The sequence below is a fragment of the Nansenia antarctica genome (genome assembly GCF_963989245.1).
Source record: "Nansenia antarctica genome assembly, chromosome: 11".
Lineage (NCBI taxonomy): Eukaryota > Metazoa > Chordata > Actinopteri > Argentiniformes > Microstomatidae > Nansenia > Nansenia antarctica.
The window spans coordinates 15,646,211-15,663,566 of record NC_137681.1 but is presented as its reverse complement, the minus strand read 5'-3'; the positions used below and the strand labels follow the sequence as shown (position 1 = coordinate 15,663,566).

The 17,356-nt window shown below is 48.7% G+C and overlaps 1 protein-coding gene across 1 annotated transcript in view; it reads right to left on the bottom strand.

Annotated features, from left to right (window-relative positions):
* Nucleotides 1-9,426: 9,426 nt before the first annotated feature.
* Nucleotides 9,427-17,356, bottom strand: part of ccser2b (coiled-coil serine-rich protein 2b) — a gene marked incomplete at both ends in the record, with an annotated part of 43,835 nt that continues 35,905 nt past the window's right edge. The window contains one exon of the mRNA XM_080542335.1: nucleotides 9,427-10,260. Within this exon, the coding sequence (XP_080398461.1) occupies nucleotides 9,427-10,260 (834 nt within the window). The remainder of the gene's footprint in view (nucleotides 10,261-17,356) is intronic.

Here is a 17,356-nt window from a genome sequence, read left to right as displayed (position 1 = left end):
GAATTGAGAGCGAATTTTTGGGGAATGAGGTGAGATATTACGGACATCGTGACATGAGACGTATCTTGTTCGGCGTCTGGGTCGTCTAGAAAGAGCGTCTGAGACGTCATAGGTCGCTTTGTATGCCAAGCTCCAGTTCTCCGGTTCTCTTTTTTTCCAATTCAACTGAAACAGCATAATTGCTTTACCTACAAAAATGACAAAGTGCAGTGTAACTGAATACTGTAAACCTTTCTGAAAGTGTTAATAATCACCTAGGTCTAATAATGACATAATAATAGTTTAGTTTCATCATGTACGGAGAGAGGGGGAGACCAAAGGATTACAAGATGAAGATATTCTACGGTTATCTGGAGGAGAGACTGTAGGTAGGACCCAGGGTCACGGTAGAGACTAATGGGGAGGCAGGGGGGGCACCATGGGGGGTAACAGCGTCTAATTAGCCTACAGACTTACTGTGGCGAGAGAAGGGATGCAGACCTGCAGGCAGGCAGGAGGGAGGAAAGAGAGGCACGCTCGCCTCTCGATCTGTCAGTGCCATCACCATCACCGCGAGGACATCTCAATCTCCTCAGCTTCCTTCTCAACAGGGCATTAGAGTTATTAGTGAGGAAGCGATGCGGGGGCCAGGCTGGGTTGGGCAGTATCACAAGGGAGCCGTCGATCGATAGCAACCCCTAATGGAGAGGAGAAATGGACGGACAAGCGGGAATTAGCAGAAGGTGTGGAAGTGCTCATGTCAAAAAGCCTCAAGAACCCATCCACTATTATCGTCATTGGCATTATGTAGGCTAGTTTATATGCAGTAGACAGTAGATATGTGGCAGCACTGGTCTGATTAACAGATTATACGGGTCATGTGTCTCTGAGGAAAAAACCGCCATGCCTTGGTCAATAGTAAGAAACCTAATGGTACTTGGGTGTAACAGGTGCGCTGCTGGTTATGCTGTTGGTTGGGTGCTCTGCTATAGGAAGAATAGCAAGAGATAACCTAATTTCACTGTTTTATTTTCAGTCAGGCAAGCAGTCCCGTTGTTCCATGAACTTGGGGAATCCGAATTTGGGGAATTTGGATCCCTTATTTAGCCTCCTTGAAACTTGGTGCAGTAGTGTGATCCGACATTAGAGTTCTGGGAGTTAATGATAATTATGTCTGTCTGCTGATTTAGTTCTAATGACGTTCTGGTGAAAAGAGAGGAGAATATGGCTTGTAGGAAACGCATGATTTGCTGCAATCATTTAAATTGCTTGGTTTAATTTCCCTGAAAACCAGCTCCTGGGTGTAATGGTTATTTGTTGGGGTACAGTATAGCTCCTGGGTGTAATGGTTATTTGTTGGGGTACAGTATGCCACCACCAGGCTGATCAAGGGGTTTGGCTGAAGGACCTATCATGGGTTCATGATTTGTTTGTCTGATGTTCTGTGGACACTTTATATAACCATTGTTTATTTTTAAAGATAGATTATGGTATATTATGACGTCAATGGGACAACAGCAGGGGGGTGCTACTGGAGACAATCAAGAAACAAGAGGAGATGATCAACTCTGGTGCACATAATCGCGACGGTGCGCATGTAACAACATCTAACGAGTGCCTAACATTGTTCACATATTTAGTTACTTGAAATATCTATGGCAAAGGTTGCTGTGACTTCCTGGCATGACGTCATATCCTAGTCTATCTTTAATGTGCTGAGAGACAGAAACAGTTTGTTCAGTTACAAGTCAGTTACTCAGAGGGTACCCAGAAATAAACCGCTATTTCCAGTGACTGGGCTTGGGGATTACACTCCCCGTCAACTCTACTTGCTCTTCTGAAAATGTCTTCAAAAAGAAAAGTGAGACTTCACAGTAGTAGTACGTACGCCATTGAAACAGTCAGTATCCTATCAAAATACTGCTGATTACTCGTTCAATCCTGACACTTTTAACGGCATGTAATTCAGAAAACTCTGAAACTCTTCTGCAGGGTCTGGCAATTCACCCTGGTGTTTTGGAGCAGGAGGAGAATAAATGTGGTTTCTCTCCAATGTCAATCTCTTTAATATATCTAAGGAGGTCCAGAGCAGATCAATCTTTAAAAGCCCTCGACACATCTGCTCTGGCTGCAGGCCCCCGGGTGAGAAGCATGGAGCCTGTGAGTAATGGGCGTGCTTTGTGGGTTTTATTGCACCGAGGCCTCCATTTGGCCTGGCCTCTTGTATATCACCTGTAGTGCTGCTGAGTGTGGCTCTGCTGCCTCCGAGGCTGAGAAGTCAGCTCTGTATGAAGTCACCACAGATTTAATTCCTGCCCTACTCGGCTCCCTACAACACCGTTATAGACCAGTTCCAAAGGCAAGTGTGAGGGTGGTGGTGCGAGTGTGGTCTCCACAGGCACCGCGCACACACACACAGACACACGCACACGGCTTAAGGGAACCATGCAGGGCTTGAAGATGAGGCCGAGAAAGTGGGAAGAGAGATGTAACTGAATGAAACCGCCACTGTGCTGAGTTGTGTGTAAACTTGAGATCGTGAAGAGGGTGGCTAGGAATGATTACTGTGTGTTGGCGTGGAAGAGTACCCATCAATCATAAACCTATCAAGAAAGCGAGGACAGGATGTCCAAGGACAACTCTCCCTCTCATATCGAGACCCGTGTTTATATTATATACAACCACTGTATATATTTATGTATCTTGCGAACTTGTTTCCGAAAAAAGCCTTGAGGTAATATACAGCGTGCGGCTTATGAAAATATAACAAATCATATTAACTTCAACTCAATAAAAATCTTGGCTTCTTCCAACAAGTGTATTTGTTCGCTTTATGAGTCGGTATGGAATATATCGGATAGGTTTGGAATGTAAAACAGGTTAGTAAACACAATCACAAAGGGCCTCCGTCTTCTCTCCCTAGCCTGTGGCGGTCAGTCAGCACGTCATTTCATTAGAGCTGGCAGGTCCTCCATTCTCTGCAGAACTGCGGCTGTGCCAGCTAAGACCGGGAGCTGAGATGGACGGAGGGAGGGAAGGAGAAGAGAGAGAGGGGGGAGGGGGAGAGAGAGAGGGGGTGGGGGAGAGAGAGAGAGAGAGGGGGGGGGGATTGTGCGCTCACGTGCGCGTGCGAGAGAGAAAAAATTAGGGGCAGCAAGAGAGAGAGACAAGAGACAGATTCAACAGGACGCAGAAAGTGGGTGTATCATCTCCCAGTTTGCTGTGAGCAGACCTCATGCAGGTATTGGCTGTGGTTTCATTAAAGAGCTGGGTGTCCTGCAGAGTGGACGAATGAGGGGATTAGATGCTGACTCGGAGACAGCACAGAGTAACAGGCCCTCTAATCAGCCAGGCAGCAGGACCAGACACACTACATGCTCCTACAGTACAATACATCCATCTATACAAACCATTTTGCTCCCAGCCTCTCTCTCCCCCCAGATTCATCCTTTCATCGCACACAAAGACCCCTACAATCACATGTTGTTTCAACAGTATACCATCCTCTTTCTCAGGCCTTCGGTTCCACATCCTAGCAGTAGCACAACCCAGCTTCCATAACCCCTACTGTGAGTACACACAGAAGACGCTATGCTCCCATTACTACGTCCACCCTTCACCCTCACACCCACATAAGCCCAGCATAACCCTCCATATCTGTCTTCTTACCCAAGCATCACACACATCTCCCTATTTCTGTTCAATAAAAGCCTCTAAACATTGCGTCCACACCACCACCTCCTCCTCCTCCTCCTCTTCTCACTCCTCCCCACCAGTTGACACTACTGCCCCACACGTCCAAATACAAGACTCCAGACGCCCCCGCCCACCCCCCCCCCCCCCTTCTCCCAGTTCATAGTCTACCACCCTATCTCACACCTAAACCCAGGCTAAAATCAGGCTTGAAGCCACAGTATTAGATCCCTGCTCACCCACTCATAACCAACCAAGTCTCTACGGCTCCACAACTTGAGAGCTGTTCGGTGGAATGCTAAAAAACACACACGCAAACGTACACACACTAAAGGGGCTGAATGTGAAATGATGCAACTCACGAGTAGATTTGGTGCTGTCTTTATTTGAGCGCCCAGCCACTCAGCAGAGATCAGCCTCAGTGAGATCACAGCCAACAGGGCGAAGAGGAGGAGACAGATCAACACAACAGTAGTCCAACAACGTTTCAAGTTCATCCATATCTCAACACAATAGTCTCTGAACAACAATCATTTAAAGTGCATTTTCAGGTTGAGATGTTTCTTTTTACAAGCTTATAATTCAGTGACAATCACACACACACACACACACACACACGCACGCACACACACACACACACACACACACACACACACACACACACACACACGCACACACACACATCATATACATATAAATAATTATCATTGTGTATAACAGTATGTTCTCAATTGTTATCGTATTGCACAAATTAAATTAAAGTAGCAAACATGGAATTAAAACAGAATTGGCAGGAGGTTTAAAATACGAGGATGAGGGGACTTTCTCCGTTTTAGTTCTCCTGTCAGGAAAATAAGTTATACAGTACAACGTTCAGTGAACATGGTTATGGGTAGTGAGGTGACAGCACAGTAGCTGAAACAGTACAGGTACATATGCCATCGTGAATACGTTAGAACAGCTTGAGAGAGTATTTACTGTTCAAAAAGGTCGACTCTGAGATATATGAGAGAAAGTCAGGAAGTCACAGCAACGTTTACCAAAAATGTTGGGAGTATATTAAAGACAGGTAGGCAATGGTATGCGTGCCAGAATGGATCGCTGTCTCTTGTTTCTCGATCGTTTTGAAATGATCTCAGCCAGCGCTGCCTCGCTCTTTTTCCACAGACGACTTCTCAGTCTATCTTGTTCTGCATACGATTACAGCAGTAAATCCAGACAAGTTAACAAAGCAGCATATTACTGTATGGACCCAAAACATGTGACCTTCTGCTCCATACATAGGACAATTGGTTCAGTTATTACATTAGACTGACGATTCTTCAGGTCCACAGATCTATCCTTATCATCCATAAGTGGAGGCTGGTGTAGGTAGAAATGTGTTTCTTACCATTCCTCATTCCATTCAATGCATTAATATTTTGTATATTTTTTTCTTTTTTAAATATATTTTTGTATTATTACGGATTGGTGCATTAAAGCAGCAATCCTTCCTGGCTGTTTCTGCCTGTTGTGACCCATAAACAGTTCAGTTAAGATTAAGGAGAGCTGCTTTAAGATGAGGAGGGTGCGGGGACCACCCTATGCTCTGATGATGACGGTGAGATAATGACAAACATTAACTGAACAAACGGTAACGAGAAGATAACACATCCTGCTGTTTACAATGTCTTCTCATAAATTACACAAGCCTTTCCACTTAGAAACACAACCGATAAACAAATCAAGAGGACTGGATGCAGAGAAAAACTAACAGCATGGTGGCAGATCATTGATCAAGACTTCACAGAAGCATGTGAGATAGCATTCACACAGCAAGGTAAATCAGAAACATGGAAATTGAACTGGAATTCAAAGCACAAAAGCCATACTGGAAGCTTGTGTCTAGATCCACCAGTCCAGCCGCTGTCGTAGAGCAGTTTTTTGGTGTTAGAGACATGAACACATTTGCCATTCTTCTCAGTCAGAACGAGTGAGTGTGAGAGCCAGTGCATTCTAAAAGGCGAGCTGGATTTATTGTCCGATTGTTCACCCCTCTCCAACTCCACTATGATTTCCCACAAATACATTCTGAGGGGAGGGGTTGTTCTAGCGAACTCGGTGTTAACTTAGTGTTCTAGCATCCTGACAACTGGCAGCTTGGGGAGCGCATACGAGTCCCTCCCGTGAACCGGAGAGAGCAAAGGGCCTGCCACTGGCAGAGAGTCTGCAAACACCTGGTAACCCCCAGGGCAGCCGCGCGCAGGCTCAGGCTCCTCTACAGCTCGCAGCTGGGGCTACAGTAGCGCTCCGCAGCTAGAACAGATGTCTGTCTGTTAAAACAACACCACCAAAGCATCACTCGATCTGCATACGAAATGTTTAACTGTCGTGGGACTGCTGAAGTGGTATAAACTCGACGAGGTCCTGATTTGATCACGTCAAACCATTAAGATCATGGGGATGGAGTCCAAAAGAAAAAGCAGGCACTTCATAATGCACAAAAGCAGGGTGAGAGACACACGGTCAATGTTGCTACACTGTTCATCTCAACAACCGTCGGTTGTTTGATATTTATTTAATCTACGTTAGGTACCATATGAAATGGTAAGTCGAGCAAAAACAGAACCCAAATCAAGACCAAGATGCAAGACAAATAATTAACAACCCCTTTCCTTAACCTCGTCGTTTAGCGACCCCTTTTTTAAGCAGGGATTGGAATTTCTCAGGATGAAAATGTTGAGCTTCCTCTAACTTCTCGTGAATCTAAAAATATTCGCTCCCTGAATATTCTAAATCCTTTAAGTCAAGGACTCTCTCGCTGACAAACACAGTTGATTAAATTAATGTCTTCCCCATTCTGACAGACCTCAAATTGTTTGTTTATTGTTTGTTCATCACTGAAGAGATTAACATTCCAAAAAGCGTTTGTTCTTATCTGGTGGAAAGGCAAAGAGGCTGAATTAGGGAGATGTTTGGTCCTGAGGGGGTATCAGTATGATGTCCTATGCAGGCTTTGTATGCATTACAAATACTTACAAGCCCTAACAAATAATTACAAACACACACACACAAACACACACACACAAACACACACACACACACACACACACACACACACACACACACACACAAAGAAGATATACAGATGGAGACAAGAAGAGGAGCAAGATTGACAGACAGGAAGATGAATGGACGGACAAACACACACACACACACACACACACACACACACACACACACACACACACACATTAACATACACATACGCTGATGAAAGAATAGACCTGTCATGGAAGGTATGCAGAGGGAAGCAGTGGATGGTGGAAAGGATTTAAGAGTGTCTGTTAAACTAGCAGCTGTAGTTAACGGTGTTCAACGGCTTTTAGAGATATTTGGACCCCGGCAGGAGAGGGGAGTCGGTCAGTTAGGCAGACAGTGCAGAGCAGGGCTGGTGCGCTCTTTTGGGGATAGGAGAGAAGCCGGGTTCGAACCTATAGAGGTGCTACAGTATGTGTATCCTAATGCCTTGAAGATTGAAGATTGTACACGTGTATGTATGATAGGAAACATACTGGATACAATAATAAGCTATCCCATTCACTTTGGGTTCAAAGGAAGCATTGCCCATAACTATGTATGTGCCATTCTAACATAACCATTCTATGTAATCTTGCATTGTTGGGCACCACAACGCTGCATAAAATAGCGTACAAAAGCTTCAATGGTGGAATAAATGCCAAATGAAGTTCAAGAGGAGGCATTCTAAATCATATTTGTGAAGCGGAGGTCACCAGGGCAATGTTATTCTCAGCGCATGCAATTAGACCGGACCAAAGGTCAGCCATGACATCATAAGCGAGATTAGGTCAAGGGGATTTATTTATTGGGCCTGTTACTTAAAGCCAGAGGAGTAAATACAGGCAATGCAGCAACAGTAGAGGAGGTACTATAATTATAGACATTATGGCTTTGTATAGTAGTCATTGTATACCCTCTCTCTCTGACATCGCCCATGACTCACCCCGGGCCTTATAGGGCTGTTGACTCATAACACACCTCTCAACCTTCGTAGGGAACAATACTACTGGGGTCGAGGGTCAGGCGGCTCAGTCTCTCAGGGGAGTCATAAAAGCGTACAGTGCTGAGCATGTGCGTCACACGCTTGACAATTCCCCCCCCCCCCCCCCTCCATTGAGTGCCATTCAGTCAGCCACGTAACCATGCCAACCAGAAGGGCATCATTATCACCGTGGGCCACCGGACTAGCGCTAACCATTTCTCACAAGGATCTTGTTTGTCCCCTTGTCCGCTTCCTACTCTACCCGTGGCTCTCTCTAGAACAGTGCGGCGCTGTGGAGTGGAGCTGAGCTCTTCACTTGCACAGCCTCATTAGGGGTACTACTGTAACATGTGGGGAGGCTTCAGGCTCCAGACCTGGCCGGGGTGGAAGAACAACAAAGCCTACCTCTGTGAGTACAGCCAATTGCACAAGATGGCTTCCTCTGATCTCTTTGTTAGCCTTGTCTCAATTAAACCGCGAGCAGCACCACCACCAGCACACCACACTCCACAGACCGTCGGATGAAAGAGAGGGACAGAGACGAACAGGGTTACAGTGCTAAGTACAGGGGGGGGGGTGAGTGTGCACTTCATTGTAAGGCATTCCCCGAGAACAAGGCGGAGAGAGGAACAAAGGTCCATGATCAGAGGGCCTCTAACCCAGAGAGACTTTTATACACAGAGGCCACCAACCGAGAGATACTTTTTCTACTGAGAGGGCTGTGTTGCAAGGGGACTTGGAACATCACACAGCGCTTACGAGCCACAGGGGACCATATCTGATAGGAGCGCGGAGGATTTGCTTATAGAGGAGAGAGTTACACTGTAAAGTGTTTCCGCCTCAGGTCCAAGCGGTTTCTCGGTTCTCTCACCGTTTTGCTGTGTTAGAGGAGATCGTATGTGAACTGATTTGAGCCCTCTAGAGAAGCCATTCTTAATACTCAGCACAAGTACATTAACACAGTTAGTTAGATCAAATGTTACTGTTATGGTAATATAGGGCTACACTTTTTCAGGAAAGATTGGGCACCCTAAATGCTACATCAAAGCGGATAAGACAGTCATTACACCCCAGGCAACAACTTAACGTACACAGTAATTGTGAAACTACACTGTAGGCTTGTTAAGACAAAGTGTATCCAATGTTTTGGAAGTTTGTTGGACAAGTATATGCTTAAATATTTTATTATGGATTATCATAGTTCTAACTTGTTGGCATAAGAGTGTTTAGAAATATGTTTATCCTGTTTAAACCTGCTAGTTCCCACTTTTGAAAAGACATCTTCACACAAACAACATCTCAGAATTTAACTGATCTAGACTGCACAGATATGCTCAGATAGTCCTGACACAAGTTTGGAGGGAAAAAAAACAAAATTCATTTGACATGCTAGGAATTCCTAAGACAAACACTAATTGAATACACAGAGTAACACACAGGCCAAGTTTATTTCTGACCTTGAACGAGAGTTATTTAAAGAGAAAGGCTGGATAAAATGCTCTGTTGGGTGAAGTCGTATATTAATAAATAAATAAGACGGCGAGTCTTCGTCTCTCTCGCAGGGGAGCAGATTCATCGACCTTGCCAGGGGCAGGCCAGGAGTCCTAAAGAGAGGCTCTGATCTGTTGGGTGAGAGTGGGTGGGAGGTGTTGGAGTTGCAGTATTGTGTGTCTTTGCTGCTGGGGGCAGGGTCTAAGTGAGAGACAAGTCAGTCAGTGGCTCTTTGGCTTGGGGAGGCGTGAGAGGCTGGGGGGGACAAGACCTCTGGCTTTGAGCCCACTGCTCTCTGGGTCTCGGGGGCCCTGTGTCTGTCTGAGTGCTCTGGGCCGGAGGTCTGGGGGGAGGGGCAGAGAGGCGGCGGTAGTAGTAGTGGTGGTGGTGGTTCCCAGGGTAGGGGCAGAGGCCTGGGGCCCGGAGCTGAAGCAGGGCAGGCCTCTGGTGGGAGGGGGCAGCTGCCTCAGCCTGGACGGGGGGGCGACGAGGCCTGGCCTGGGACTGACCATACCACTGACCCCCCTCTCCCTCCTTGGAAAACCTGCGGTGAATGCGGCGGTGTCCTCTTGTGGCCTCTTGGGGATGGAGGCTTTCTTGAGGGCGTCGGGGGACTGAGGGATGCAGGGGGCGACTCTCTCCGGTGGGCCCAGGCTCCGGTGGGCTGGGTCTGGCCGGAGTCGGGGTCCGGGGAGGCGAGGACTCATACGGACCCCCGGACGCTCAGGATCACTGATTATGAGTTGAGTGCTGAGGAGGACGCTGAGTTCGTCTGGGCCGGGGTCCAAACACCCAGCGTGAGGGACCGAAGCGGTAGCAGGGACGGGGGCGGCCGCAAGGACAGGGGCACCCAGGCCCGGGCTGGGACAGGGACAGGGACAGGGGAGGGAGCTGAGCTGGGACTTCGTAGGACTCTCTCCCCAGCCAGGGTCTGGGGAGGAGGAGGAGGAGGAGGAGCGCTCACTGGGGACCCCTGTGTAGGCTGAGCTTGCTAGTCTTCCCTGAGGGCGCTGGGCACTGGGCCGTGGCCGGGAAGGAGGCTGTAGTATCTGAGGCTGGGGAAGGAGAGAAAACATCACGTTAAACATCTGAAACAGTGTCAACATAACGTACGAGAACTGTACCGCTATAGGAAGAGCCCTTAGAACTCCACTGCACTTAAAATAACCTGTCTTCTACCCTGACGCAGCATTTTCACAAACAACTTAACAACAGCAACAACAATTAACCAAGCACTGTCTAGACACTAGCAGTATAAGGCTAGGAACTCCCAGAAAGCTGTGCTGTATACCGTGGCAGCATCTCTCCCTTTATGTAGACGTTACAGCGAAACAGAAACAAACTGTCTTTTGCATTTGCACATGAAAAGCTGCAGGAGACGCCTTTGATACCAGATACCAGTGTTTCTTGACTTATTAGTCCTGATTTTAGGCCACCGGGCTGGGCCGAGGAGGGGGGGGGGGGGGGGGGGAGCATCAAAAGAACCCCCCCACACCCCTTTCTCTCTCTCTGTCTCTCTCTCTCTCTCTCTCTCCTGCCCTCCCTCCCACTCTCTCTCTCGCCCACCCTCCCTCCCTTGCACTCTCTCTCGCCTACCCTCCCTCCCTCGCACTCTCTCGCCAACCCAACCTCCCACTCTCCCACTCACCCTCCCTCCCTCGCAGTCTCTCTCGCCTACCCACCCTCCCTCGCACTCTCTCTCGCCCACCCTCCCTCCCTCACACTCTTTCTCTCTCTCTCGCCCACCCTCCCTCCCTCACACTCTTTCTCTCTCTCTCGCCCACCCTCCCTCCCTCACACTCTTTCTCTCTCTCTCGCCCACCCTCCCTCCCTCACACTCTTTCTCTCTCTCGCCCACCCTCCCTTCCTCGCACTCTTTCTCTCTCTCTCGCCCACCCTCCCTCCCTCGCACTCTCTCTCGCCCACCCTCCCTTCCTCACACTCTTTCTCTCTCTCTCTCTCTCACCCACCCTCCCTCGCCATGCTGCGTCGCCTCCTCTGCCAACATAGGATGACAGCTCTCTCCTGGAACGTCAGGAGTCGCCATAACAAGGTGCCCCCGGCGTGGCACCATGCCAGCACTTTGTCAATTAGGGAAAGGTTAGTGTGTGTACGGGGAGAGGGGGGGGTCCCACTTTGGCCCCCTCATTAACATTTAACGCTGCTTGTTAAGGCTGGAGAAACATGTGGGTTGGCCAGGTTTTATGGACACCTACCCGTCGGTCGGTCAGTCGGTCTCTCAGTAAACAGAGCCAGTGAGAGAGAAGAGGAGGCAGAGGAGACTCAAAGAGAATTCTCCCGTTCACGATTCCTCTGTTTGCAGGAGGGGAGGCTGGAAGATGTGCCGCCATTGCGGGGGAGTGTGTGTGTGCATGTGTCAGTTTAGTTCAACGACAAGACATCCGAACAGATCAAATACACAGACAGTATTCAAGATTTTGAACTTTGGTGCCAATCATACAAATGCACGAACCTTCATCAAGCTAGACATTTTTGCCTAGTGACTCTGTGTATAGTGGATGTAGTAGCCTGTTATCTTCCTGATCTGTTGCACTGGGAGATCCGTGTACAGCTATGGGGGAAGAATCCACTGGTCCACAGTGCCACCCGCTGGTCACCGCAGAGTACTACAGCCCTTCCACCCACCACAACCCCATCCCTTCGGGACAGACCTAAGCAGCATTCTTCACACTCGTCCGAGGGTTGGCTACGGGCCGATCTCTTGCCATTTTTTTTTTTCTGTCCGATTCTACCCCCATGGCTTCAGGCTATTAGTTCAGAGAAGCATTCCCTTTCCTCTAGACGGTGACACAGACACAGAGTTCAGACAGAGGGTTAGGAGCTGGTGGGTGGGGTGGGAGGAGCTCGCATTAATCAGGTGTCACACCCAGGAGTCCCTTGCACTCCACCTGGGTCCTTCAGGGAACTTTTCCCAAAGTCTGGGGGTGGGAGGGAGGGAGGTAGGGTGGGAGGGAGGGAGGGAGGGAGGGTGGGTGGGTGGGTGGGTGGGCGCCGAAGGAGGGGGCGCTGGCCCCGGGACGAGCCTTCATAAATAATGGATGACAACTGGCAGGGGATTAGGGAAGGGCTCCCAACGAAAGCTTTCTGGAGCCGGGCTGAGCTGAGCGTGGAGAGGAAGAGGAGCCTTATAAACCCCCGCAGGTGTTTCAAGGAGGGATTCACCTTGCTCCCCCGACAGCCAGACAGCCAGAGGGATGCTGCGCGTGGGATGACAGAATGGGGTGTGTGTGGGTGTGTGTGTGTGTGTGTGGGTGTGTGTGTGTGTGTGTGTGTGTGTGTCTGGTATCCCATTCAGCTGCCAAATCCCGGAGTGCTCCACTTGCCTCAGTTAGCTCAGCCTCGGTATTCCGCTCCTCCCCTCGATGGCCAATTGCTGATGCTTCAAATATTGCTTAGAGCCCACTACATCAATTCCAATTTACTCACGACAGAATCGACTCCAAACACATTTGAATAAAGGACAACGGGTACCCATAAGCAATTTCGACGAGCACAGACCACTTTAATACTAATTAAAATGATAACCACAAAAGCGGGGAGAAAATTAGCTTTTTTCAGAGAACAGCAGAAAAAGGCCACGAAGCATGCTGTGATGGTTTACCAAACAAGGGGTGGATATTATAAACGACTGAGCCAAGTCCATCGGTCATAGAGTGGGATCATGCGTACACCGTGGCATTCTGCAGGACTACGAGTTACTGGGTGTGTGTGTGTGTGTGTGTGTCTGTGTGTGTCTGGTTGTGCTTTTGAATCTCCATCACAATCGTTTCACTTACACATATATTTCAACATAACAATCATGTTGTATTAGAACAGATTGGGCCGGTCACAGACAAGGCTTAAGGCTAAAAAGCATTTTCAATCGAGATGTTACATTGAACGTGTGATTTAGTCCCGCAGTACTGCAAGTCACTTAGAGAAGAACGGTCTGCTTAATGACAGGAGGGGTGGAGGGAGGTGATGCAAGACCTGTGGGGGCAGGGGGGGTCTGAGGAGGACAGAGAGAGAGAGAGAGAGAGAGAGAGAGAGAGAGAGAGAGAGAGAGAGAGAGACAGAGACAGACAGAGACAGAGAGAGACACAGAGAGGGAGAGAGAGAGAGAGACAGCTAGACAAGAGAGACAGATGGGAGGGACAAAGAGTGCTAAACCAAAGTGAGAGGATAACAGTAGCATAGGAGGAGGAGGAGGAGGAGGAGGAGGGAAGGCATAAGAGGGTGTGACATTGGTACAGAGTGCGGGGCCATGCAGGGCACAGCAGGGCACAGCAGGGCTGATGACGAGAACACCAAGAGAAGCCTGTCAGAGGCGGCCTGTTCAGACTGCATCAAGTGGCAGGGGACAAACGGCAAACAAGAGGGGCGGAGCGGGGGGCATCAGACACGGGCATTCCTCACCATGCAAGGAGACGGAAGATGGAGGGAAGGGGACAAAAGTGGAAGGGGGGGAGGGGGATGGAGTTTGGGTGGGAGAAATCTGAAAAAGTACTGTACCACACTGTATCACTGAAGTAATGCACTAGGTGCTCCACTCCTTGCCAAGGACAGTGTGGGAGAGGCAGAGGGGGAGAAACAACAGGAGAGAGAGAGAGTGGTCACCAAGGGAGGAAGAGGAGAGGAAGGAGGAAGGTCACAGTGATAAAGGATAAAAGGATGGACGGTTATTCATTTGGTACCATTCAGTGGATGTAGCAGCACAAACAATGACACACACTCATACTCTCTCTCTCTCACACACACACACACACACACACACACACACACACACACACTCCCATTGACGTCAGCGATCCTCGTTAGTTGCCCTCCATCAGTCTCAGTTGCCCCCTGAAAATGAGCCGTCAACAGTGGGGGTTATGGGGGGGGGGGGGACAGACGGACGGACCTCCTAGTTGCAATTAGTGAGCAAGCTATTTACTCATTAGCAATCAAGTGTCTTGATCGGAGGGTGTGTGTGATCAAGGCCCAGCTGCTCTGCATGGCTTGGCGGAGAGATGCTGATTGGGAACAGGGATGGAGGGAGGAGGAGGAAGAAAAAGGCGTTGACCAGGGGTGAGGGCTACTGCCCTCATGGTCTTCAGAAAGCACTTTTCGAAGTACCACAGAGAGGATGAAAAGGGAAAGGGAAGAATGAATTACTAGGGCTGTTCGGTTTCTTTCTTTCTTTCTTTCTTTCTTTTGGCTTTGACCCATTTGACATTGTGGAGGGTACTGTGCTGTGTGCTCTTGCTGTTTTTGAGGTATTGTGCTCATGCAGAAGGACAAGACGAGCACACTCAAAAGTAGGGATGTAACGACGCATCGCGATGCAGTTAATTATCGATACAAATATGAGACGATTCAAATCGGTGAAATAACCAAATAAAAAACTCTTAAACCCTTAAAAACCGACAGCACTTCATACGCGTTGGTCACATTAAACTATACGTGCTATCGAAATAATTCCAATGGTTCTTGAAAGCAGAGAAGCTACGCTTTCTACCCATATATTGGTTATTACAGCAATTCAAAGCACGTGAACGGAGAACTGAGGAGATCTGAAGAGAGAAGCGGCATTACGAGCGAGCGTATTTTAGTGGTGTTTTTACAAGCTGTGTTTTTATACTTTTGTGAGTTTGTGTACATGTGTTAAATGTCACGTGTGAAAAGTCACGAAGACCATCTAGTGTTAGTGTATGGGGCGACGACAGTGCACTCTGCAGAAGGAGCAGTGTGAGGAGTGATGGGGGGCCTGTGTCTGTAGCTAGCTGGACATTCTTAGAGAAAACAGGGCAAAAAAGTGTATTGTTACATCCCTACTCAAAAGGATTCAGAATCGCTTCAATTAAATGAGACTATTCTGCCCGAGCGCGGAACAACAGAGAACTACACTGAGTACTACAGCCCCAAGGCCTCCTATTCTGTCTCCCAGGGCCTCGTGAAGGACTGGACGAGTCTTTCAACAGTCTAGGGCTGTCTTGAGTAGGCCTGAAAACATGCTTTGCAAAGCTGACATGCGAGAGAACAAACAACAACAACAACAACACAGTCAATCAATGTGACCACAAACGGTGCAGAAAGATGGAGACAGACAGATGGGGAGAAAGCGATCACATCACTACTAGTGGGAGACAGAGAGTCAGTTTGCACTTGATTGATTGATTGTCGTGGGGGGGGGGGGGGGATGGGGGGGGGTCCATGATGCTCTAATATCCTAGAAGCTAAAGCAGAGTGATGGTGGGGAGGGGGGGGGGGGGGGGGGGGGTAGTGGTGGTGGTGGATGGTGATTGGCGAGGTACTAGGTGGGGGGCATGGAGCATGGAGGGTGGCACTCTTAGTGACTCACTCTGTCTGCTGTGGTGGGGAACGCATGCCTGCGGGTTCCCTTGGTAGCAGCGCTGCCAGGGAGGAGAGAGGAAGGGAGCAGGCAACACACCCTGTACAGAGAGAAGATCAAACACCAGAGAGGAGGTGACACACACATACTGTCCGGTGGATAGAGAGAGGACGGAGAGAGAGGTCAAAGGTGAAAAGGTGGGGGGGGGGGGGTCACACAGAGAAAGGACAGAGCCCAAACATCCCTCCACGGATTTGGTCATGAGGGGGCAGACTTCACCAGAGTAATAGACTCCATTTTCGCAGTAACAGGTGAGGCGTTCCGGGAGATAGAAATTCAAAGGATACTGTTTGTACTGTATGTCAAGTGGGTGGATGGGTGATTGCGATTCAACAATTGTGAAGGCGTTGTGTTTTTCTGTGCGTGCGTGCTTGTTGTGTGTTTGTCATTGGAGAACTAATTCGGGCCTGCTGAGATGGGAGTCATCTAACTGATGTCCTCTCGTCCTCACCCACGAATCCTTCAAATAGTGCAGATCTGTGCAGCAGTGGGCCCAGCTAGGGAGGCTCTGATGGCTGAACAACACAATTACACTCACCCTCCATTCCAGACCGTCACTACACTGCCAGAGGGCTGATCTGATACAGAAAGATGATGAGGGTCACCCCCCCATGAAAATCCCACATGTCCCTGACATCCTGGTATGAGATGCCAGCGACAGGTACTGTCATTGGGCTGCTCCTGTTGTTGTTGCCCAGTTTTACCTTTGCTTTGGTGGGGAGTTATTTGTGATAGTCATCACCACGACCAACAGATCAATTGTGTTCATTATAGCAGGGCTTGGTCAGGGGCAGTCTCGGTAAACAGCATTGTGTAAAGTTTTTTTTTTTTTTGGGGGGGGGGGGGGGGCGTTCAAACAAAGGTCATGACAGTTAATTCCGTTTTCACCTTCTCTCCTTCTAAAAGCGGAGTGGCATTCTGTCGCGTTCCAATCATCAACATGGATGAGGAGCAGATGACTCGACTCTGAGACAGACATTTCTTGAAGGAGAGGAATAAAAAAAAAAAGAGAAAAGGAACAATGTCTTGCTGTAAACGGTAACCATGGTGAACAGACACTGATGTTGAGCTTGATGCACAGCTTCCTGTCCCTTGGGTCTGTGATGGACGTTGTAACGTAGAAACATACCGACAGATCGTACCGGTACATCACACAGCACAAACACATCTCCATGAAGCCTCTCGCAGCATGACTCCTCCAGGCAGAGGGAGAGGAAGACGGAAGGGGGCTACAAAGCAAACTGCAGTTGGGTGCTAAGACAGTGTGTGTGTGTGTGTGTGTGTGTGTGTGTGTGTGTGTGTGTGTGTGCATGTGTGTGTGTGTGTGTGTGTGTGATTGTCATCCTGCCTCAGTTTTGTCGGCTTCCATGTTTGTTTGTTTTCGTGCTCCACGTCCTTCCCCTTATCTGTAGACGGAGGAGAGAGGTTGCTGTCTCCCTCACAACCTTTCAAAGAGACCTTTCAAAGCCCGTACAGACTTGGTTTTCACCTTCAAATGCAACCGGTTACTTACGGAAGAAGAGAAAGTGCCGGGTTTGGAATGAAAGAGGAGGGAGAAGCTTTCATTTCGGCAGGAGACCTGACTTATCTTTTGCGGCGCTGCTGGGCACTTGCGAGTCTGAACGCTGGCAAATTCAATTAGCGTGGTTATGGTGCAGTGTGTGTGTGTGTGTGTGTGTGTGTGTGTGTTGGTGCCTTGGGCTTAGGGTTCTTCTCCTATCTCCTGTAGCATGGAACATTTGTGTCCTGTGCCAGTA